This window comes from Rhamphochromis sp. 'chilingali' (genome assembly GCF_963969265.1).
Source record: "Rhamphochromis sp. 'chilingali' genome assembly, chromosome: 22".
NCBI lineage: Eukaryota > Metazoa > Chordata > Actinopteri > Cichliformes > Cichlidae > Rhamphochromis > Rhamphochromis sp. 'chilingali'.
The window spans coordinates 177,515-203,432 of record NC_137950.1 but is presented as its reverse complement, the minus strand read 5'-3'; the positions used below and the strand labels follow the sequence as shown (position 1 = coordinate 203,432).

At 45.0% G+C, this 25,918-nt stretch overlaps 1 protein-coding gene across 1 annotated transcript; it reads right to left on the bottom strand.

Annotated features, from left to right (window-relative positions):
- Positions 1-804: 804 nt before the first annotated feature.
- Positions 805-24,455, bottom strand: naglu (N-acetylglucosaminidase, alpha). The gene is made up of 6 exons (XM_080873893.1): positions 23,926-24,455; positions 7,551-7,698; positions 7,117-7,263; positions 6,902-6,987; positions 4,303-4,559; positions 805-4,103 (listed from the first exon to the last, which is right to left on the bottom strand). Exons 1-6 carry the CDS (start codon positions 24,336-24,338, stop codon positions 2,899-2,901), a joined length of 2,256 nt encoding a protein of 751 aa, XP_080730019.1. The 5' UTR covers positions 24,339-24,455; the 3' UTR covers positions 805-2,898.
- Positions 24,456-25,918: the final 1,463 nt, after the last annotated feature.

Sequence of the window (25,918 nt, the reverse complement as noted above, 5' to 3'; positions counted from 1 at the left end):
ATACGGAGTTTAGGACCCAGATTACTCCCAGATTTAAGAGCATCTTAGTCCGACAAATATGACAATAACGACGGCCGCTTGCATGTTCTGCAAAAAAATGTGCTTTGTCGTGTATCTGACGGACAAACACCAAACCAGTTCCACATCACGGAAGTTGCACCATTTTTACAAACCAATTCTGGTTCATCTGTTTCACTCAACAATCGGCCATGTGCGTATGAAAACAAAGGCATTGCGCATGCGCGTTTTACTCCCATTCTATCGCGATATTTCATTTTCCTATCGTTGCCTAACATTATACCGGTATTACCGTGAACGGTATAATATGGCCCAGCCCTACTGGCAGCATTAAAACAATTTCCCTTGGGATAAATAAAGTATTATCAATCAGTCATACCTGGTCTTCGCCTTCGATGCCTGTCCCCTGGACCAGCGCAGACATGCTTGTCTACACCGGCTCTCTCTCACCTTTACCCGCCCCTGTTGCTTGTCTTGTGTTTCTGTGGTGTATTGACAGTCATGTGCTTTTTGTGCTGGGGTGTTTTTTCTGTTCTCCCAGTACGAGCTTAGTCTGAGTGTAGTTTTTTTCTCCTCCTCTCACCTCATGTTATGTATTTTCGTTGTTGTTTCCCTATCAGCCTACTTCTCTGACATATCTTTCCTTTTTTTTTTTTTTTGCCTGTCCTGTTTGGCTCTTTTGCATCAGAATTCTTGTCTAAAGGCAAAGAAAGATGCCCAACGGATTTACTTTACCAAATTGACCATCCCAGCCTTGCTGTAATGGTCCATTTGATTCACCTTTTATTGTTTATTTTATTTTCACTTACTGAATACGGGACAGACTTGACTGGGGGAAAGAAGGGGAGAAAGAAAGAGGGAAAGAGAAACAGCTGAGAAGAGGGACGGGGGAGAAGGGCAAAAGACAAAAACCAACAGAATGAGCAGAAAAAAAGAAAGAAAGAAAAAAGCATATATCAATCACCTGGATCACCTGCTGAGAAAGAAAAAAGAAAACAAGCAGAAGAGAACAAGAGTAATAGAATAAACAACATCACAATGATATATGGGAATATGACAGTAAATACTAAATGTTAAACATTATTGTGCAGCACATAAGATCAACAGAACACAGTGTGCTTTGAGGTAGGAGCCAAAAAGGGTGTAGTTTGTGATCACCCGTGTGTACACCTGTGAGCATGGACGCGCTTGACATGTCTTTCCCAAGTGATGTTTGTGTAAAGTTTGGTCAGAGGGTTCGTCTGTATGTGCGCATGCACCATTTAGCGTGCTGCCTGCTGTAACCCATAATTTACTTCGGGATTTCTGATCCTGGTCCTGAAAATCAGGCAGCAGTGGCCCCTGAAGGCGACATCCTCGTCAAGCCTCGAGGATACTGTGGCAGGGACCTCAGGGAGGGCTCCAGTACTCGGGATTCTCTGTCCATTATCTGGGAGAACCCCACCTGGTCTGACGCCATGCCTGGGGAGCCAGCTGGGGGCTGTCCTGGGGACCGGTGAGAGTCACTGCACATTTCAGAGATATTTAAAAGATGCCTTCATTAATGAGAAATGTTATAAATGGTTTCATGCAGCTCCTGAAATACACACAAAGTATTTTTCAGTCGGGGTTAAATTTTTAACTTATGCTCCATTTTAAATGCTTTCTCCACCAGCTTTTTTAATGGTCATAAAGGCAGTGTACCGTGCCCAAGCTTGCAGCTCACGTCCTGCTACTTTGTGCTGGACTGTTTCTGGGGCACCTTTGCACAGGCCGAGTCCTGTGATCTACGCTTCGAGGGGTCAGTTCTGATCAACATCTTCAATGTGATGAACACAACTGTTTTTCTGAAAAAGTAACCGATTCCTTTGACATGTCGAAGTCTGACAGGTGTTTATTTTGATATAAAAATATATATTTTTTAATCAGAATAATCATTCAGACAAGAATACATGAGCTTGTCAGCTTTATCGTTCATTGCTAAATACAAATTCATCTGTTTGGAAGACCTTTGTGGATTATTACTACGTTTAACTGAACATGTTAGCAGGAGCTCTAAATACAGGAGGTGGTTGTTAAACAGCGTCTGAAGCACCCAAACAGTTCTATAAGTAGGACGCTGGCCTTCTTCTTCTGTCTCTACTTAATGTCAGTTCTATAAAACATATTCCTGTCGCTCATGTCGTTTAGAAAAAGCAAGAAAAAAAAAAATCACAATATCCAAATTAACTTCAGACTAATGCATAACAGAGTCAGTTTCTAAAAACAGCATATTATTCACTTAAAGTTTAACATGTCCAATATTCAGATTTGCTTTCTGTGCGACTAAAGATGGAGATCAGACTCGTGTCTGCGTTACAGTTGAAACTATAACTACACATTATTGTGTGTTAAATGTGCTTCTACTTCCTTGCTAGATTTTCCCACTAACAGTAGCGGGACACTGAAGTGCGCATTTCAGGCACACAGCAGGTTATGCATGCAGACTGGATTGGACAGATCCAGACTTTCTACAATTGAAGCGCAGATTGGAGATTCCTGTCAGTCTTCTCGTATTAATCTGAAATGGTGAATATGTGAAACATTTTCCTTACGATGTGTTCAGTCTAAAACAGTACCACAGAGTTTGTAGAACACCTCAAACAGTCGAGAAGAGATCTGATACTTCCTCCTCTGATACGGAGCATTATTGGGAATGTGATCAATCTGAGCATAACGTGAAAATAATCTTCCAAGAACAGACAAAACCACCCGTTGCTGATTTCAGTAAGTGTGCAAAAAACAGATTGTTCCTGTAAACCCAAGCAGTTTGTTCAGGGACAGCCGAGGACGACTGAAAGTGGACAAACACATTCTTCAAGCTGTTACTTGCAAGTTTTTCAAAAATGTTCTCTCTGCTCACTATAGTCTGTTTAGGGCCTGTGGAAAGTACTTGAGGAAGATCCTATAAGCGATCTCGTACGTGTCTCCCTGAGGTTTGGTCGGGTACTTTCTGCCGTTGTAAATGAATCCTTTTTCTATTTGGAATACCGCCTGGTTGAAGGCAGCCTGCTTGAAGGGTTGTCCGCTGTTCAGGCATTCCACCAACGTTTGGACAAACAGGCCCCATCGCTGGGCATAGTAGTCCTCAATGAGCCCCCCCCACTCTTTGCTGGCATAGTCCAGGATCTCACCACTGGGACCCCAGAGAGTGATCTGGTTTCTGGCATTCATGTCATAGAGCTGCGCCTCCTTGTCATCCACGGCGAGGGACCGAGCTCGCTCCAGCCACGTCCCCAACAGGAAGTTTCGGTTGCTACTCAGCAATCGATTGAGCTCCGGCAAGAGGTCATAGACTAGCACACCACCTGCAGTCAGCAACTCTGACAGGTTTTGCTTCTTGAAAGCATCTGCAATATCTCGATAAAAGGACGTAGTCAGTACTTGTAGCACCTCCCGTGTCACATCCACAAGATCGTACCTGAATGTCTCTTTGGACATAAGAGAAGGAGCTGCATCCATGATGAGTTTCCAAGCTTTGTACAAGTCAGCGGGGTCATACCAAAGCCCAGTGTTCATGTGAAAGGATGGTCTGCGGACCAGTGGGCTGTGGTTGTGGTTTCGGTAGTGTGGGTCACTGCAGTTGTAAATGCTGGCAAATAAGAGCCTCCATGCAGCAGTCAGGCTCTCTTGTGTATTGCCATAGCGACGTATGGCATAGAGCGACACCCACTTGGCCAAGTTGACTGGCTCCTTGCGCCAAGCCAGCTCACTCATCAGTTCATACGTCACAGGATTCTGCTCAATGCCTTCTGGTGTCATGCCTATGCCTACTAAGGTGGAGTTTGGGAAATGCAAGGCTTTAAAAGGGCCTGAATTGATGCTCTCAACTGTACCAAACAGCCCACTGTTGCCCCCAAAGTTCTGCAACATACACCAAATGAAGGGCTGCCCATAGAAAGACTCTGTGTAGGAGAAGATTGGCTCGGTCTCTGCAAACAGGTCCAGCACAATCATCCGTCCAAGGGGCACTCCGTGTAGTAGGGCCTGAATCTGGGCTGGTTTCCAGAACGCTGCATCGCTGAAGAACAGCCAACCTTGCATCAGCCAGACTGCCTGGGGATCAACTGGAGAGAAAAACATTTGGATAAGGGCCAGACAATAGACCAGCTCTTGAACATGGCTCAAAATCAGCAGGGAGCTTTAGCAAACTGTCTGTGCAAGAAAATTGTACAACAGGTCATCTGTGGGGCAACAAACTAGGGCAAATTATTGTACTTGGACCCAGAAATTGTCACGGTTCAGGCAGCTGATTCAAACACTCACCTGCTGTCATTGAGGCAAAGACTGAGCGACTGACTGCAGACAGGTAGGCGGGGTCAGAGGAGGGTGGAGTCATTTCATTGAAGGTGTCTGTGCTGTAAATGTGATCCGTCCCAAATTGCTTCAGCACTTGGGACAGATACAGGGAACCAATGTGATGGAAAAGGGGGTCTTGTGGATCTAAGACAAGCGAACATGAGTAGCTGCAGTTGAAATGAGACCATGGCCCCAGTCTGGTTACTCTGGCCTCTGGATACAGCCTGAAACACAAGCAAGCAGCAGCAATACTAACTCTCTAGTCACAGAGTGGTTACATGAAATACGTTTGACGGACACAGAGATGCAGTTTGCTGCTACAGGACAAACTAACAAACCAATTCAAACAACTCTGACTACCAGGAAAAAGTGATTAAAGCGTTTCTTTTTTTAAATTCTAAAACAGAGATAAACAAGACAAACACAGTGCAGATGAAAATAAATGGAAAAAAGGCAGCTTCATCAGTAAAGGCAAGCATGTTATAAGAATGCCTGAGCTTTCTTATATCTACATCTCGGGCAGCTAGATTTGACATATTTCTGTATCATTTTTGAATAATACAGATTGTGCTGGGACAAACTACAGATCCAACATGGATCCAGATGGCATGATTTGGGAAATCAGATCTACTGCGACTCCATTTTGGATCCATCGTGCTGTGTAAGTGGACTAACCCAGGCACACATTCATGATCTGTTATGGAGCCTACCGTACTGTGTGGTAGGTCTGGTTCTTTTTATCAGTGGAAAATATCCAGAGTTTCAGAATTGTTGCCTCTTTTGATGAAATGTAATTATTTAATTCCAACATGAAATGCTCAAAAACAGACGAGAAACCTTCTTTATAAGAGACGGTGGTATAGTGTGTTTAAAACAGGCTAGCTGAGATGAACATGAGAGTTCATTAAATGCTACGCCTAATATTCCTAACTTTACTAGTGACAAACACATTTGGCAAGGTGTGATCGTGGCTCAAGAGTTGGGAGTTCATCTTGTAATTGAAAGGTTGCCGGTTCGAGCGCTGGCTCCGACAGTCTCGGTCGTTGTGTCCTTGGACAATACAGCCGTTGTCTACTGGTGGTGGTCAGAGGGCCCGGTGGCGCCAGTGTCCAGCAGCCTCGCCTCTGTCAGTGCGCCCCAGGGTGGCTGTGGCTACATGTAGCTGCCATCACCAGTGTGTGAATGGGTGGATGTGTAAAGCGCTTTGGGGTCCACAGGGACTAAGCAAAGCGCTATACAGACCATTTCATTTTAACGAAGGTAAATGGTCTGGTACTTGTAGCGCCTTTCTACTGAACTTGAGCACTCAAAGAACTTTTTGCTCCCCTCTGGTCACAAATACCTTCACCCAGTGTTTTTATCTGTAGTTAACCTCTATCTAACACTCACACAGACACGTCACGATTCAGCATCTCACCCAAGAATTATTTGGCACAGGAGGAGCCTGAGATCGAACCACCAACCTGTGGATTAGTATATGACCCGCTCTACCACCTGGGCCATAGTCACCCAGGTGGCGACCTGTTAGTAACTTTTACTGCAATGATCAATGTCTGCTGGGTTTTGGTGCCAAATGACTGTCTCGGGATATTTGCATAACATGATTTCATTGGCTAGCAGTTGCATTTGTGTGTCTGAATAAAAACACGTGTGCTCTGATTGGCTGGCACTTCCAAAGTTAAACAGCATGAGCAAAGCGGACCAACGGATCCATAGTTCAGTTTGGCAGCTCGTGACGTCACTCCAACCAAAGCGAATGAGAAGCGAGCGTGTCAAAGCCTGAAACGCATCCATGTGAATCCTGCCCCACAACATCCTCAGAGCTTTCTCAGCCTCAGGTCGAGATCACTGTGTTTCCTTACATGTGGCATTACCAGCATGCGTATGGTGGTAAGCACAAAACTGATGGCTGCGCATGTTAGATAAACGCGATGTATGTTGCATGTGTACTTGTTTCTTTCACAAGGTAAGAATAAGACTCAGTGACGGTGTAACAGAGAAACAAAGATCAGTTTGTCAGAAGGACAGTAACAGCAAACACGGACTAGATTTAACTACATTCAAGTAAAATTAGTGATGCTTGGTCTTCTTGATAATATTTCACTACATGTCAGGAGGTACTGGCCATTTTCTTCACAGTCTATTTTTATCCACTTTTTATATTTATTGACTTTACAGCATTTGTACTTCAAATCACAATTAACCCCAGAAAATCTATTATTTTGAGCCTCAACAATGCTGTTTATGTGGCAAAGTAACAGTAACATCATGAACACACAGGCAGACTGCATTGCTCATTAAATTAACTGGTCAAGTTGATAGTTAGTAGTTGCAGAACGTCTCACTCCTATCAACACTTTTCATGTTAACTTGCCCCACACTCTAGTCCCAGTGCTGTAACGGCAGATAATCATCACACATCTGTAAGAAAAATAAATACCCGCAGCCAATCAGACTGGTTCTTGTAATTATTAATGGTAGCACTGGTTTGGCTGTAAGTACCTATAAGACTAAGTTTGCTGTGGCACAGAGCAGAAAATGATGTTGAGACATAAAGAAGAGTGACCTGAGGACTCCCTTGGGGATGTTTCCAGAGAAGGCCGGCAGCACGGGGATCATGCCAAAGGATCTCATCCGCTCTAAAATCTTAAACTGGAAAAAGTGAGGAAAAAGTGATGTGAGATGATTGAGTCCACAGCAGCGTCTCAGCGTACATTCAACTTGGTTTAAACACAAATGGTTTTGGTCCATTGACATGTTGCTGTGTTGAGGTTTGATTACTTGAAGGTAGAGCTGGTTCACGTGCCAGGACTGCGGCAGAGGTCCACCAAACTTGAACAAGTTTGCCATACGGTTCCAGGCAAGGAACGCCGGACCGGAGAAGAACTCTTCTATCTCTGACTGGTTTAACCCGAGAGCACGGTAAACCTAAAAACAACAAGAGCAGCTTCTAAACACTCACAGTCAGCATTTTGTATCTAGTCCCAACTTATTTCAGTGTTAAGCAAAGTTTCCTAGACGTCTTATGTACTGGCTTCTGGCTGAGCCTGTTCTCCTCCAACTTTAACTTCTTCCCCGTACTGCTCAGAGAATTATGCCAACCAGCTGTTAAACACACTACAGAACTGAAGTACAAAAGCTGATCTAGTCCTGATTCATATCATTGCAAGAGCTGAAGAGAAAAAAAACATAGCTGAACTTTCAGACTTCCTCACCTCCTGCCACAGGGCTTCTTGGCCAGTGAAAGCCAGCGGCAGATTGATTCCATTCAGTGCCATCCAATCAATCTCTCTCTCCCATCTCGGCCAGTCCCACCACACGGAGGAATAACTAAAGGTGCAGACGTTCTGATAGTACCGGAATCTAGATACAAATACACAAATATGTGGCTTAGAAATGCATTTTATTTAATACAGAAATATAATACAAATGTAGTATAATGGTGTGATTATAGCACGGTGGTTAGCACTGTTGCCTCACAGCAAGAAGGTCCTGAGTTCAATTCCACCATCAGGCCGGGTCTTTCCGTGTGGAGTTTGCGTGGGTTCTTCCCGGGTACTCCGGCTTCCTCCCACCGTCCAAAGACATGCAGTTTGTGGGGATAGGTTGGTGAAAAATCTAAATAGGTGTGAATGGCTGTCTGTCCCTGTGTGTTGGCCCTGCGACAGACTGCCAACCTGTCTCGCCCTACGACAGCTGGGATAGGATCCTGAAAACGATAAGTGGAAGCTTGATGTGATGGATGGTGTGATTGATAGTTTGCAGTGTTATTGCTGTATTAGAACGGGTTCTTTTCCCAATAACCTGTAAAGCCAAACTATTCTGCTTGATAAATGTGATCGCTGAGCTCTATATCATGTTTTAAAGACATGATGATAAAAACAGTTTGTGTTAATCAGTTAAACTGTAATACTATTTATGTGTCCTCAAAATATACTCTAAATCACACAGCCCTGCCCCTCCTTCACTCTGCAGCTCTCCTCACATTCAAAGTTCTCCAGCAGAATGAAGGGAGGCACCAAAGTCTGAAGGTGTGCATCAACTTAACACTGCAAGTGCATTGTTGTAGTGGTTGACAATGCTGATTTGTTGAAAAAAAACACCTGGAGAAAGAGGTGGCTGCAAACTGTTGTGTTTCTGTGACTGCCTGGCTGTCCTAGGAGGAGGGATTTGGAGGTATCCAGGTAACCTCAGGGTTAAAACTGGGTAATACAGCCTAATAGGCTAGAGCCTATCACCTACAGTGGGGCAAAAAAGTATTTAGTCAGCCACCGATTGTGCAAGTTCCCCCACCTAAAATGATGACAGAGGTCAGTAATTTGCACCAGAGGTACACTTCAACTGTGAGAGACAGAATGTGAAAACAAAAATCCATGAATCTGTAACGCAATCTGTACTTACGCCAAACCTTTAATGTGTGGAAATCAGGACTGTTGACCTTGGGCAGTTCACTAGGTGTCAGTGTCATCAATTTCACCCCGATGTTTAACCCAGAATCACAGTTTCTCTAAAAATAGGTTACAAGAAATCAAATGTATCCCAAATACCTGTATCCTGTCAGAAGCTAGTTTCGTAAAGGAGATTGGTAGTAGCTGCTCCACCACAGGAACAATAAGGCTTCCAGCACACAATGGACACCACACTTACTTAGCATAAACACATTTATTTGACACAATTTTAAATAATAAACCCCCTTTTTTTTGTAGTGTCTTTCCACTCAGTGTCATAAGAAAAATAAAATAAATAAATAAATAAAATCAAATATGTATCCTTTAAGGTCCTTTGGCCAAAAAAAAAAAAAAAAATCACCTGAGCTCAGGGAAAAATAAAGCGCATCGTTGGGGCCCTTTGAATTGTTCCTACCGCTCTGTTGGAACGGTGTAGCATCCAATAATAGCATCCAGCAAGCAGCAACGACCATCTATTTGCCAGGACGGTTCGGCAGAGTCATCAGATGAGGACTTCCACAAGGCAGTTCATCCAGTAGGATCCAGGGCACCAAAAGGGCAAACAAACCAGCCTACACACTAGTGTGCAGAAGAATTAACTGAAATGTTCATAAGTCTCAGTACCACTGACTCAGTGTCCATGTCACTAACGGCTTATTTAACAGACTTACCATTATAATAATACAGGTTTGTCAAAATACAACATAACAGAACATAAATGCAGTTAACAATGCTTATCAATGCTGTTCTCTTAGGCATAACATAATAACACTGTAACTGACCTCGTGTCGGCCGCCATTTCAGGACATTAGCTAGGCTCACTTAACGGCTAGCTTGCTAACAGTCAGCCAGTAACACACGTTATACAATATTTAGCCTCTTTCTTAACAACATGACAGCAGTAGATTTGATACCTCACTGCAATATAATAAGGCACAAAACATTTCATACGAACATGAGCTGCACGCTAACTCACCAGAGGAGTTCGTGTAATGGCGAATGCTGTCGGACTCAGCTCCGCTTCACGTTTGTAACCGCTACAAGACTTTTTCCTAACAACATATTAAATCATTAGCTTCACATATAAAGGTTTTTAAAACTATTTACAGCAACTCAAATGTCTACTGTACCCGAATTTCCAGCTCGTAGAGGGCACGAGAGCAGCATGCGCCTCATCGGATGAACGGAAGGAAAAACTCTGTAGCTGGACTAGAGAGTGGCTATGCGCACGGCACAGTGGTGCGTTCAGTGACCACAAATAATCAGAAATCCCATATTCAACCAATGATCTGGGTTACACTCTCCCCCTCTAAAGTGCATGAGTCTCTGCATGCACACTTGACTTAACAGGTGTGTGAAGGAAAGTGCTCTGAGAGAATACAATTGCGAAACTCTGACAAAAAGGAACTGAGAGCCAAAATTAAAGGCTCACCTAACTCATCATAAGTTAGTTTACGAGGTTGGCGTCTCTCTCTCCCAGAACGCCGCAACTCTACTGTCTCTGGCTCTAAACTCCGCTCAGCAGTGTCGCTGCTTTCTTGATTCATTTCAACAGGTTCTGTTTGTTCAGGAATGTCAATAACAACCCAACCTGGACCTTCATCAGATGGAATGGGAGATGTGGTCACCTCATTGCTTTCTGAGTGTAACAAAGGCTCTGTCAGGAATCGCTGTGCGGCAGACAGGAGTTGGACCCAAAATGCAGGACTCACAGACTCGGGGAGGTGAACTCAAAACACAGCTTTATTTGCTGGGAGAACAAACATACAAACTAGACTAAACTGGGAAACCATAAACTAAGAACTCACAGGGAGACACAGGGAGATCCACACACAGCATGAGGGACGACGTCACGCCGAACAGAGGGAGACGCAGACAGAAATACACAGAGGGTAAACGAGGAAAGTGGGAACACACGGGGAACACAGGTGACACTGATAATCATAACGAGACAGGGCGGGGTGAACTGAACATGACATGTACGGGCGTGAGAGTCACAAAGTAAACAGGAAGTGCACAGAGGTTCAGACAGGAGGAGAGAGAGCACGGGGAAAACACAGACATAACGGGCTGGGGAAACATGAAACAACCACAAAGGGAGACGAGGGCTCATAAATACACAGAGGGCACACAGGGGGGGGGAGAGAGAGCACGGGGAGAACTTGGACATAATGGGCAGGGGAAACATGGAATAAAACATAAGGAGAGACGAGGGCTCACAGATACACAGAGGGGCACACAGGGGGTAAAAGCCATGAAGGGAAAACACTTAGGGAACAACACAACAGGGCAACTCAGAAAACATGGCCTAAATAAGGAACAAAATACAAACATACAAGAAAACTAAGAACACTGGGCCAACATGGCCCAGGACCATGACAGGCTCAGGTTCAGAAACATGACTGGGTGTTTCTCGTGCGTGTGACTCATCTTGTGGCTCTGCACGGGGCAAACTAGAATGCACATCCCCAGTGGACAGCTGAGGTGTGATAACCTGCCTTTCAGTCTGGATAAAAGGACCTCTGGTTATTATTTCTGGAACCGCAAAAGCTGGACACACTTCGTCCTCATCACTGTATACCTCATCTTCCTGACCATCAGGGTCATCAGAAGATTGTACTTCTCTTTCGGCTTTGTTTCTCAGTTTCTTCCCTTTAGAGGACCCATGAGATCTGCTCCCTGCTATTTCTTCCACAGGTAAGAACCCACACGGTAGAAGGAGATCCCTGTGTAAGGTGCGTTTTGGTCCGTCTCCCAACTCGGGTTCCACAACATAGACAGGGCCATCATTGATTCGTTTAACCACAACATGTACTTTCTGTTCCCACCTGTCTGAGATTTTGTGTTTACCTCTGACACTCATGTTTCTAACCAAAACCCTGTCACCTGCACAGAGCTCGGCCACTCTAATCCTCTTGTCAAACCTAAATTTATTCCTTTCTCCGATCTTCTGGGAGTTTTTTGCAGCTAGGGTGTAGCTCTCCTCCAGACGTTGACGAAGGTTGTTCACATACTCTGAATGAGACTTATGGTTGGCATTTTCAGGTTGGATACCTAAGACTAAATCAATGGGTAGTCGGGGTTGTCTGCCAAACATCAGTTCATAAGGAGAGAAACCAGTTGTGTCGTTCCTCGTGCAGTTATACGCATGAACTAAGGGTTTAACAAAGTCCCTCCAGTGAGATTTGTCTTCCTCTTCCAACGTACCCAACATATCAAGAAGCGTCCGGTTAAACCTTTCCACCGGGTTTCCGCGAGGATGATAAGGTGTAGTGCGGATTTTGTCTGCTCCTATCAACGCACATAGCTCTTTGATTGTGTGAGATTCAAAGTCTCTACCCTGATCACTGAGTAGACGACTGGGAAACCCATAATGAACTATGAAGTTCTCCCACAGAGCTTTTGCAATGGTCCTGGACTTCTGATCTTTAGTTGGCACTGCCACAGCAAACTTTGTAAAATGGTCAGTGATAACTAATATGTTCCGGGTGTCTCTGTTGTCTGGCTCAACTGACAAATAGTCCATACAGACGAGTTCAAGCGGGTAAGTTGCTATAATATTTTCAAGAGGCGCTGCCTTCTGAGGCACTGCTTTCCTCCTGACACAGCGTGGACACTGTCTGCACTTCTCTTCTACAGACTTTGTCATCATTGGCCAATAGAATCTGGAACGGGCAAGATGCAGTGCTCGTTCAAAACCAAGATGACCAACTTCATCATGCACTCCACGCAACGCTTTCCCTCTGAACTGTTCAGGTAGGACTAACTGCCATACAGTGTTGTCTCTATTTGTCCATTTCCTGTACAATACTCCATCTCTCATTTCGAGTCTTCTCCACTCCTTGAGAAGGAGCCTAACATCAGGAGCTTCAAGGTTTTTTTCTCTGAAGCTGGGCTTTTGAGCTCTTTCAACGAAGGTAATGACACGTGAGACAACCGGGTCATCCCTCTGAGCTTTATACCAGTCAGAGCTTGTCATAGATGGTAATGTGTCTTCTCCAAATACATCCGCAACTGTTGAGGGATCAACAGCAAGAGACTCTACAGCCAAGGGTTGTTCTAGATTTGAACAGTGCTCGATCTTTGACACCACAAGATGGCGTTGACATAAGGCAGATACCACCTCGTGACTCATCTCGTTGCTCACCTCTAGAAGACGGTTTTTCATGTCATCAACTCTCTCCCTTTCTTTGATGAAATCCTCATCTTCAAAAGGAGGAGCTTGTGGTCGTCGGGACAGCCCATCTGCATCGCGATTGGCATGACCGGCCCTGTACTTAACGGTGAACTGATAAGTAGACAGCGCAGCTAACCAGCGATGACCAGCAGCATCTAACTTTGCAGATGTCAGTACATACGTGAGAGGATTGTTATCCGTCACAATGGTGAAGTTAGCGCCATAAAGGTAGCTGTTAAACTTCTCACAAACTGCCCACTTCAAAGCTAGAAATTCAAGTTTGTGAGTGGGATAGTTTCTCTCACTTTTGGAAAGTCCCCTGCTTGCATAAGCCACAGCTCTCAGCTTCCCGTCCTGCTCTTGGTAGAGCGCTGCACCCAAGCCTTCACGACTGGCATCAGTGTGCAGGACATATGGTAGCTGTGGGTTGGCAAAAGCAAGGACAGGTGCCGATGTCAATCTCTCAATCAAAGTCTTAAACGCATTTTCACATTCAGGTGTCCACTCCTCTCCAAAAGGTAAGTTAATGTTTTATGGTTGTCTGAAATGTTCTCCAAGATACACTTTACCCCTCTTTTTGGGTGAGTAGTAACCAGCCGTGAGACTATTTAAAGGCTTTGCGATCTTTGAGTATCCATCAATGAATCTCCGGTAATAACCGGCAAAGCCTAGGAAACATTTTAACTCTCTCTTGTTTGTAGGACGAGGCCATGTTTTCAAAGCTGAGATCTTATCAGGATCTGTGTGAACTCCTTGGGCATCAACCACATGGCCAAGGTACTTCACCGAGGGCCTAAAGAAATGACATTTTTCTGGGGACAGCTTCAACCCAAAGTCCCTCAACCGGTTCAGCACCCTCATGAGTCTCACCTCATGTTCCTCCAGGGTGTCTGAAAACACAATCAGATCATCCAAAAACACAAGTACCTCACTCAAGTTCAAACCCCCAACACACTTCTCCATCAGTCGTTGAAACGTACTTGGGGCATTTGTAACGCCCTGAGGCAGGCGATTAAACTCGTAAAACCCAAGAGGACAGACAAAAGCAGTTTTAGCTTTATCTTCCTCGGCCATCTCAACCTGATAATAGCCTGATTTGAGGTCCATGACCGAGAACCACTTGGCACCACTAAGGGCCGTGAAGGTCTCCTCAATGTTTGGGAGGGCATAAGCATCCCTAATGGTCCGTGCGTTCAACTTGCGGTAATCAACGCACAACCTGATTGAACCATCCTTTTTACGCACAACTACTATTGGAGATGCGTAGGGGCTCTCTGACTCCCTAATAACCCCTGCATTAAGCAGTTCTTTGAGGTGTTGCTTGACAGCTTCTCTGTCACTTGGGTGGATGGGCCTCGACCGTTCCTTAAACGGCGTGTCATCGTTCAGCCGAATGTGGTGTTTTACCACAGTGGTGTGACCATAAGACAGATCATCAACCGCAAACACTTCTGAAATAGACTTGAGCTTGGTGGTGATGCGCTCTTTCCATTCTTCAGAGATGGGTGACTCATCAAGATTAAACTTAAGCTTCTCTCCATCAAACTTGTCATGAGAAGAAGCATTTGAAACAGGCACCAGGGGTGAAATGTGCTGGGTTACACATACCTGGGCAACTGTACTTCCTGGTTGCAATACAATACTATGCCCACTCAAGTTCTGCAAGACGACTGGAACCTTACTCTTAGCTTTGTAAGGGATGTCTATCAAAGCAGTTTCAAGAAATAAACCACCAGGTAACTTGTCGTGTTCATTTGGTTCAAGGACGAAACTTACGTTAGGAGTGTTCTTTCTCAGCCTAACATCGCCCATTAAACAGCACTTGTGGTTGGCAGGGATGGTGACTGGTACTTTCCCGTGCAACCTCACTGGGTGTATGTGGCAATCATCCATTTGTTTAGCCAAGTGCTGGAGAACCAGTGCTACATCTCTGGAACACAGTCTGTGAAGGAAATCTGGACCGTCACGTTCAGATAACTTATCATGGAGTCTTAACAGTGCATTGGTACCAATCAAAACTGGTATTCTCCTGTTAAAATGGCACTCAGGCACAACAAGAGCCAAAACAACCAACTCTTCCTCTTTGCCTGTAATGTTGTGAGGAAAAGTGATGTGGGTCTCAACATAACCAAGGTAGGGAACGTGCTGTCCACCTGCACCCTCAATCTCAAGCAATGCTTGAATGGGCTGAATGGGGAGATGTGCCAGCTTATCCTTGTGAAATGATTCGGAGATTGTAGTGACTTGTGAACCACTATCCATGATAGAGTTGCATTGCACACCCTCAACCAAAACAGAAGCTGAACAACATCGGCTGCTGGACTTAGCAAACTTTCAAGTATTTTCCTAACCTTTTGCACATCACTAAGAGAGCAATCACTGACAAGAAGGTCCACTTGTGTGCGCCATGTTTCATAGTCTACCTCACCATTGGGCCTAGGAGCACGGCCAGAAAAGGTGCGCAGTCTGGTTTGTGTAGACCACGGGGCTGTTGAGTCATTTCTGAAAACGTGCTCAACAACAACTTTTTGAATCTGAGGTGGGTTAAGGAGACTGTGGTCGATATTAACAGGGTTCACCACAGCACTATCAGGTGCATTGTGGGTCTGTATGTAGTGATTAGGTTCATCATGATCACTAACTACAGTGTCATGGAGGGATGTGTCCCCATCCTGAGCTGTGTGTGGCTGTGTGTCAGGAATCTCAGAGTTATGTCGAACTTCTTTGACCTCACTCTGAATAACACTCAAGAAACCTGCTTTACCACTATCTCCAACAGCCTTCAGTTCTTCTAAATATCTACGAGCTAACTCCTTGCCTACCTCTTCCTGAGCAACATCTCGAATGGTTTTGACAGACCAACCGATAGCAGAATCCTTGGGGCTCGGCAAGTCACCTAAGATCTGGGGGTTGATCTTGGAAATGGCTTGATCGGACAAATATTCTATCAGGACTCTACCCTCTGGCTGGTTTGATTCATCTGGAATTCGAACTATCCGAGAAACTTTACCATTTACTGAAAAAACACTAGCAATGTCATCATCTGTGTAAATCCCTTCAACGCCAGTCACAAAAAGTGAGCACTGGCCATCTACATCAAAACGTCTGCAAAGATCCATGTCCAACACGATAGGGTCAAGGAAAAATGAAAAGGTAGGTGTTGTGAGCTGGAAAGTCAAGGTGCTACTTTTCACCAATCTCCTGGCTGGCTCGCCACTTGTAACGCAATCTGTACTTACGCCAAACCTTTAATGCGTGGAAATCAGGACTGTTGACCTTGGGCAGTTCACTAGGTGTCAGTGTCATCAATTTCACCCCGATGTTTAACCCAGAATCACAGTTTCTCTAAAAATAGGTTACAAGAAATCAAATGTATCCCAAATACCTGTATCCTGTCAGAAGCTAGTTTCGTAAAGGAGATTGGTAGTAGCTGCTCCACCACAGGAACAATAAGGCTTCCAGCACACAATGGACACCACACTTACTTAGCATAAACACATTTATTTGACACAATTTTAAATAATAAACCCCCTTTTTTTTGTAGTGTCTTTCCACTCAGTGTCATAAGAAAAATAAAATAAATAAAATCAAATATGTATCCTTTAAGGTCCTTTGGCCAAAATAAAAAAAATCACCTGAGCTCAGGGAAAAATAAAGCGCATCGTTGGGGCCCTTTGAATTGTTCCTACCGCTCTGTTGGAACGGTGTAGCATCCAATAATAGCATCCAGCAAGCAGCAACGACCATCTATTTGCCAGGACGGTTCGGCAGAGTCATCAGATGAGGACTTCCACAAGGCAGTTCATCCAGTAGGATCCAGGGCACCAAAAGGGCAAACAAACCAGCCTACACACTAGTGTGCAGAAGAATTAACTGAAATGTTCATAAGTCTCAGTACCACTGACTCAGTGTCCATGTCACTAACGGCTTATTTAACAGACTTACCATTATAATAATACAGGTTTGTCAAAATACAACATAACAGAACATAAATGCAGTTAACAATGCTTATCAATGCTGTTCTCTTAGGCATAACATAATAACACTGTAACTGACCTCGTGTCGGCCGCCATTTCAGGACATTAGCTAGGCTCACTTAACGGCTAGCTTGCTAACAGTCAGCCAATAACACACGTTATACAATATTTAGCCTCTTTCTTAACAACATGACAGCAGTAGATTTGATACCTCGCTGCAATATAATAAGGCACAAAACATTTCATACGAACATGAGCTGCACGCTAACTCACCAGAGGAGTTCGTGTAATGGCGAATGCTGTCGGACTCAGCTCCGCTTCACGTTTGTAACCGCTACAAGACTTTTTCCTAACAACATATTAAATCATTAGCTTCACATATAAAAGGTTTTTAAAACTATTTACAGCAACTCAAATGTCTACTGTACCCGAATTTCCAGCTCGTAGAGGGCACGAGAGCAGCATGCGCCTCATCGGATGAACAGAAGGAAAAACTCTGTAGCTGGACTAGAGAGTGGCTATGCGCACGGCACAGTGGTGCGTTCAGTGACCACAAATAATCAGAAATCCCAACTCAACCAATGATCTGGGTTACAAATCCACATGGTAGGATTTGTAAAGAATTTATTTGTAAATCAGGGTGGAAAATAAGTATTTGGTCAATAACAAAAATACAACTCAATACTTTGTAACATAACCTTTGTTGGCAATAACAGAGGTCAAACGTTTACTATAGGTCTTTACCAGGTTTGCACACACAGTAGCTGGTATTTTGGCCCATTCCTCCATGCAGATCTTCTCGAGAGCAGTGATGTTTTGGGGCTGTCGCCGAGCAACACGGACTTTCAACTCCCGCCACAGATTTTCTATGGGTTTGAGGTCTGGAGACTGGCTAGGCCACTCCAGGACTTTCAAATGCTTCTTACGGAGCCACTCCTTTGTTGCCCGGGCGGTGTGTTTTGGATCATTGTCATGTTGGAAGACCCAGCCTCGTTTCATCTTCAAAGTTCTCACTGATGGAAGGAGGTTTTGGCTCAAAATCTGGCACTGCGGGATTTGATTCCCTGCCGTTGTAGTGTGTTACTGATGGTGACCTTTGTTACTTTGGTCCCAGCTCTCTGCAGGTCATTCACCAGGTCCCCCCGTGTGGTTCTGGGATCTTTGCTCACCGTTCTCATGATCATTTTGACCCCACGGGATGAGATCTTGCGTGGAGCCCCAGATCGAGGGAGATTATCAGTGGTCTTGTATGTCTTCCATTTTCTGATGATTGCTCCCACAGTTGATTTTTTCACACCAAGCTGCTTGCCTATTGTAGATTCACTCTTCCCAGTCTGGTGCAGGTCTACAATACTTTTCCTGGTGTCCTTCGAAAGCTCTTTGGTCTTGGCCATGGCGGAGTTTGGAGTCTGACTGTTTGAGGCTGTGGACAGGTGTCTTTTATACAGATGATGAGTTCAAACAGGTGCCATTCATACAGGTAACGAGTGGGGGACAGAAAAGCTTCTTACAGAAGACGTTACAGGTCTGTGAGAGCCAGAGATTTTCCTTGTTTGAGGTGACCAAATACTTATTTTCCACCCTGATTTACGAATAAATTCTTTACAAATCCTACCATGTGGATTCATGGATTTTTTTTCACATTCTGTCTCTCACAGTTGAAGTGTACCTCTGGTGCAAATTACTGACCTCTGTCATCATTTTAGGTGGGGGAACTTGCACAATCGGTGGCTGACTAAATACTTTTTTGCCCCACTGTATTAGAGTGAGAGGCAGGGTCGCACCCTGGACAGGTCACCAGTCTGTCACTGTCTTGAACAACAGTTAACACCTTTGAGTACAAAGTTGTTCCTTGAGTCCATACAGTCCAGACCTAATCAGCATCGTTCACTGTCATTCCTTCAGCTGTCCTGTTTGTGAGCGGTTGGATTCAAAGCCACTCATGAAGTACAGAGTTACAACACCAACATATAAACTTTTCATATAATTCAATTTTATTTACAGGGCACCAAAATCACAACACGGTGCTTAAATATAGCACTGAAGTTTAAACAGGAACAGTCAAAAAGAAAAACACATAAATAAAGCTACAACACTTCAACTGTTCCAGTGAAGTGAGAGTGGAGGCCTGGGTGTAGACACTCCCTGTATGATGCTGAAGGATTACACACTGCTCCCCACAACTATGTTACAGACATGAGCAAAACAAACTGAACCACACATGCTGCCGATGGTTCAGCCCAGCCACTCTGCACATGACATAGCTGCAGTGAGCTGATCCGGGTCTAATGCACAACAGACAACTGAAAGGAGAGTCCTTTAAAGGGCCTGGCGGCAGTACAAGTGCTCAGAGAAAACAATGACAAATGTGTGACAACGCTCCATTTCTCATGCACCCGGGTTTGTTCAGGCTGAGACGGTACCCCGGCATCGTCCTGTGTGTAGTTTGAACCTGTCACAAAAGCACTCGATGTGCAATTGTTCTTAGGTGACGGAGAACTATAAGAACAATCGACTGTCGTGATGCCATCGGGGGCTGTGACTGCAACAGGTCCACTCTGTGGAGAGCAGTTCCCATGAACGACTGAGAGGAGCTGGTGAACATCCAATGTAACGGGTGTGAAGTGGATTTGGTGGGAAAACATTTTTCTTAGTTATGTACATGTGAACTGTAATTTCATCTGACAGCAGGACTGGGATGCTCTGTAACATCACCAGTGGTGAACCTCCCAACCAGCTGTCTGTGACTACATGGAGCTTAAACCTGAACGGGAAAATGTGACATGACATGTTTGAGGATTTTTGTTTGTTTTTTTAATCCAAGTCTAAAATATATAGTGAATTAAAAATGTAAAAACTCCAGTAAAGTAAAAAGTGGACAATGGCTGTGTCAACAACAAATAAAGAACTGACAGACTGAGATTTGTTTACCTTCCTGTTACATGTTAATGGAGCTGTGACACTATGAGTGCAGCGGCCTAAAACCTCTGTCCCCCTCTGTAGGGACCAGGGCCCGTATCCCTAAAGAATCTTTGTGCAAAAAGTGGCTCCTAGCGGCCAAATTCTAAGAAAATTCTCAGAGTCATGACGTTTTCTTAGAATTTCCCCTAAAAGTGACACGACAATCCCAGTTAATATAAAAGCTATTCCTCAAGATTCCTAGCGCTTAAAAGGGCTCCTAAGGCGAGATCTGCTAAGAGCAGGGAAGAGGACTTTTAGTGGCTTAGGAGTTCCCCTAAGCAGCTGCACAAAATGGCCAACAGAAGAGGCAGGAGAGATGTCCTGCAAACACTGGATGACAGGGAATTATTGAGATGCTACAGATTGGATCGTGCAGGAATCATGTTTGTGGTGGATCTCCTTAGAGATGCAATTACTTCACCAACTCGACGCCACAACGCTATTACACCGGAGACGAAAGTAATCACAACCCCGAGGTATTTGGCAACCGGGAAAATGCAACAATGCAGCAGTGATGACTTGGGTCTGCAATCACAGACATTGCTAAAAGCTGAGCCATGTTACCCTCGTTAAGACCACACTGGACTTGTAACGTTGTGATTTCTACTTCATTAAGGACAGCCTCTTGAGATAGGCCATCTTGTTTTCAACGGGGTCCATATGGGAGTGAAAGTACAAAATATGCCAGCTAGGATATTAATATGAGCAAATAAGACACGAATCATTATTTGAACAGGGTGTAATGAGTTTAAGTTTTCACATATTTTAGATTCTAATGGCTATAACCCCTACAGCTTACTATTCATTTTCCAGATATTTTCTTGAATGTGAAATATTATTTACAATTACAGTCAGCATAAGATTAGAGTATATAATATGTTTATTGATTTGAGGGTACATCCTTTGCTCATTATCACCAAAAGCTCATTTCCATCAAACTTGTAGGATCAACCAATCACGGCTTTTGAAATGATGACTCATACCTAGCAACGGGGTCAACCACACCTCCTCACTAAGATAGGATTTTCCATCCATTCCTTGCTCAGAGTTCACTGAAAATGTTCTGGAATCACTTCTAAGCTAAAACTCCTGGCAAGGAATTTTTAGGTTAAGTTAGGAGCTCTCTGAGAGGATTCTCAGAATCTTTAGGGATACGGGCCCTGGCCATTATTTTGGGAAAACTAAAAATATTTAAGTCACGTAGCCAATGACCTGTGAATGAAATAATGTTTTATAGCTTCTTATACTCTCTCTATACTCTCACTATAAGGCTTTCAGGAGCAAAGTGAAGGAGGAGATGAAAGCAGCACAGAGGGAGGTGAAACGCTGCCTGAGGGAAGCAAAGGACACCTACAGGAGGAAGGTGGAGCAGAAGTTGGAGAGGAACAATATGAGGGAGGTCTGGAATGGTGTGAAAACCATCACAGGCCACAACACCAAGAAAAGCACAGTGGGGGGGACTGTGGAGAAGGCAAACGAACTCAACAACTTCTTCAACAGGTTTGACCAGCCCACAACCCCCCCACCCTCACCCTCACCCTCACCTTCACTACAAAGTCCTCTCCCCACTCTCCTGCCTCCCTCGCTTCCCCCCCTTCCTGACACCATGACACCCCCCTCCTCCAATCCCTCTCTCAGCAGCAAGACATCTCCCCCCCTCCCAAACATCTCCCAGTGTCACAGTGGATCAGGTCAGGAGGCAACTGAGGAAGCTTCGCCCCAGAAAGGCAGCAGGCCCAGACAAGGTGTGTCCTAGGATGCTTAAGGCGTGTGCTGCTGAACTTGGGAAGCCGCTACAACGAGTCTTCAACCTCAGTCTGCGACTGGGGAGAGTGCCCACCCTATGGAAGACATCCTGCATCGTCCCGGTCCCTAAAAAGAACCGGCCCAATGAGCTGAATGACTTCCGACCGGTGGCACTGACGTCACATCTTATGAAGACTCTAGAGCGGCTCTTCCTCAACCTCCTCCGACCACAGGTACAACATGCCCAGGACCCACTACAGTTTGCATACAAGGCGGGTGTCGGAGTGGAGGATGCCATCCTGTACCTCCTACACAGAGCCCACTCACACCTGGATGGGGGAAAAGGCACGGTCAGGATCCTGTTTCTTGACTTTTCCAGTGCCTTTAATACCATCCGGCCCTGTATGCTTCAGGAAAAACTGAACAGGATGGAGGTGGACCCCTGCCTGGTGGCCTGGATCTCCGACTACCTCACCGACAGACCACAGTACGTCAGGCTGAAGGACATCACGTCTGACACTGTGGTCAGCAGCACAGGAGCACCACAGGGAACTGTGCTGTCCCCTCTTCTCTTCACCCTGTACACCTCTGACTTCTGCTACAACTCTGAATTATGCCATATTCAGAAGTTTGCAGACGACACAGCCATCATGGGCTGTATCTGGGATGATCAGGAAGAGGAGTACAGAAGTCTGGTGAGGAACTTTGTCGCATGGAGTCACACAAACCACCTGCAACTCAACACCTCAAAGACTAAGGAACTGGTTGTGGACTTCGGGAGGTCCAGAGAAGGTCCACTACCGGTTCAGATAGAGGGGGAGGAGGTGGAGGTGGTCAACAAGTACAAGTACCTCGGGCTGTGGGTGGACAATAAACTGGACTGGTCATGCAACACAGAGCACCTGTATAAAAAAGCCCAAAGCCGACTGTACTTCCTCAGGAGGCTGAGGTCTTTTAACATCTGCAGGAAGCTCCTGAGGATGTTTTACCAGTCGGTGGTTGCTGGAGTACTTTTCTATGCTGTGGTGTGCTGGGGGAGCAGCACAGCAAAGAAGGACTCATCCAGGCTGGAGAAACTGATCAGGAGGGCTAGCTCTGTGGTCGGCATGAAGCTGGACACTCTGGTGACAGTGGCAGAGAAAAGGACATTAAAGAAACTGATGGACATTATGAACAATGCTGGGCATCCTCTGCACACGGCCATTAACAACCAGAAGAGTCTGTTCAGTGACAGGTTGCTTCTCCCCAAGACAAGAACTAACAGACTTAAAAACTCCTTTGTCCCACACGCCATCAGACTGTTTAACTCCTCTCTGGAGGGGAGAGGGAGGGGAGACAGGAGGACAAAGGAGGGGGGAACAACTAAGCTGTAGTGCCTCTTCACCTCACTGTGCAATACCTTGTGCAATACTTTTTGTAAATAGTCAACAGTGCAATAGACTCAATACTTGAAATGTGCAATTCACTTGTATTTTTATTTTTTATTCCTATTTATTCTATTTATCCCCTTTGTATATTTTATTTATATTTGTCTCTGTATATATATATATATATATATATATATATATATATATATATATATATATATATATATATATATATATATATATGTGTGTGTGTGTGTGTGTGTGTGTGTGTGTGTGTGTGTGTGTATATATATCAATTCTGTAACTGTAACTTCGGTCGTTGCTGTGCTTTTTGGAAGTCGAATTTCCCAGAGGAACCCACCCGAGGGATTAATAAAGTTCTATCTTATCTTATCTCTTATCTTATACTCACAAAACACACACTTCTAGGAGTGAGACAAACATTTCACCTTTAAAATAAGAATTCTTTTAAAATGCATGTTTTTTTTTGTTGCGGTTTCTTTGTTTTCCTTTTGTTTTGTTTGTTTGTCTCTTTTTTTTCTATGTGGTTGTATTTTTTTTTTGTACCACGTTCAAAATAAAGATTCAATTCATGTAGCAGATGTTGCCCACACTTCAAGTTCTGGGGGTCTAAACGCATTACAGCTGATCCGATGTCTGTGTGGGGAAAGCACACACACTTTCTTTCCTCCTGTTGTTTGCTGTGTGTGAGGTCAGGAAGTGTCAGTTTGTTGTCTCTGACATGAAAATGAAACGTGAGCTGCTCACAGTTTGGACACACGGTCTAACCAGGTGAGACAGTCACAGAGGGCTTTGACACCAACCTTTGTAAGGACTTGGCGCATTAAACGGGTCCCTCGCAGGTCTCTTGTAAGCCTGCAGAAACCTTTGTGAGGACGGTGCGGGTCACTGACCTGTGCGGGGTGCTGATGCGCAGGACGCCGGTGAGCTTTGGCAAAGGTCTGGGCAGATCCAGCTGACTCCCGGACCAGGAAACGTGGCAGTTGCAAAAATACTTCAAATAATTATAAATCCCGGAGGCCACGGCCACCCCGGTGCTGCCTGTGGCGACGACCTTGTTGTTTTTGGTGGACCTGAGCTCGCACACGTCCAGGCTGTCGTTGGAGAGGCTCCCGTTGATCGACACGATGAACTCGGCCGATCTGTTCCCCAGCAGCCGCCTCAGCAGCTCGGTCACCGCTCTGCCCTGCGCTCGGTCGCTGGCTCTCGGTCTGATGTGGTCCAGAGAAGGAAACCTGCAGCGTGCGCTCACACACAGGCTCCAGACGAGCAACAGAGCCAAGCAGCAGCCGCTTCCGCCTGACATTTTGAGCCCTGTCCACGGGAGACACTTTCCCACCGTTGCATAAGTTTAAAAACGAGTTTATTTGTCTATTTGCGGAGAACCCGGAAGCGTCGCTTTACCAAAAGCCTGCTGGCCAATCAGAGAAAGCGCTGCGGCCTCCGTTGACTGTCAGCCAATCGAGTGTTGTTTCCTGAAAGCTTTTTGGCACGTGATCAGTTTGTCACATGACAGTAAACTTAGAGAAGTGTTGTGCGAGTTACTGTTAAACTGTTAAAGCCAGTGTTACCGACGGCACCGACGCTTTAAACACAGCTCAGCAGACTCACAGCGGTCATAGCAGCAAATATACAACAAACATCAAGCACTCAGAAAATCAGTGTAGAAACAGATATGCTGGATAAATAGACAAGTATAGAGATATAGGTGTAAATATAAAAAGAATAGTATGTGTCGTGGTGTACAGTGACAGTGGGCATTGAGGTGTTCTTAGTTCTGTTCCAAATGTGTGGATCTGACCCAAGTGGGTGAATTAAAGAGTCTGATAGCAGCAGAAGGAACGACTTCCTGTAACGCTCCCTCAGACAGCCAGGCTGAAGGAACCTGTTGCTGAAACTGCTCTTCAGATTGTCCAGTGTGTTATGGAGGATGGGAGTCACTGTCCATGATTACCAGCAGTCAGCAGTCTGTCACCGATCACCTCCTCCAGGGTGGAGAGCTTCACGCCAACAACAGACTCGACCTTCCAGATGAGTTTGTTCAGTCTGTGTCCTTTGCTTTGATGCCTGTACCCCAGCACGCCACAGCAAAGATGATGGGGTGGCTGTAGCTCAGGTGGCAGAGCAGGTCAGCCACTAATCAGAAGGTCGGTGGTTCGATCCCAGGCTGCCTCCTGCCTGCATGCCAAATGTCCTTGGGCAAGAGACTAACCCCATGTTTGCCTACTGGTGGTGGTCAGAGGGCCCGGTGGCGCCAGTGTCCGGCAGCCTCGCCTCTGTCAGTGCGCCCCAGGGTGGCTGTGGCTGCAATGTAGCTGCCATCACCAGTGTGTGAATGGGTGTGTGACTGGGTGGATGACAGGATGTAGTGTAAAGCGCTTTGGGGTCCTTAGAGACTAGTAAAGCGCTATACAAATGCAGACCATTTACCATGGTGCTCTCAACAACAGACTGATGGAACATATATCAGCAGCCTGCTGCACCATGCAGGGAAGAGCAGCGTGTTGTGATTCATGAGCTGAATCATCATTAATGTGTACATGAACACTGAGTTGAACTTTCCATAATGATTAGAAATTTGTTTTGACATGTTTCAATTTATTTTAGTTTTTTAGTTATTTATTTTATCTTATCTCATTTTAATTTTCTTTACTTATGCTTTTAGCATGTACAGAACTTTGTGAACTCTGGTTTTATGTTAAAGTGCTTTATAAATAAAGGTGGTATGGTATGGTATGGTATTAGTCAACACAATAAAACATGCTTCAGCTTTTCATGCAAAACAAAAAAGCAGCATTTTTGAATCAGAGTGCAGCATCAAGGCAGTTAAACGTGCGATACTGATCTGCTCAGCAGAGGCATCACCTGTAATGGTGTAACAGGTGG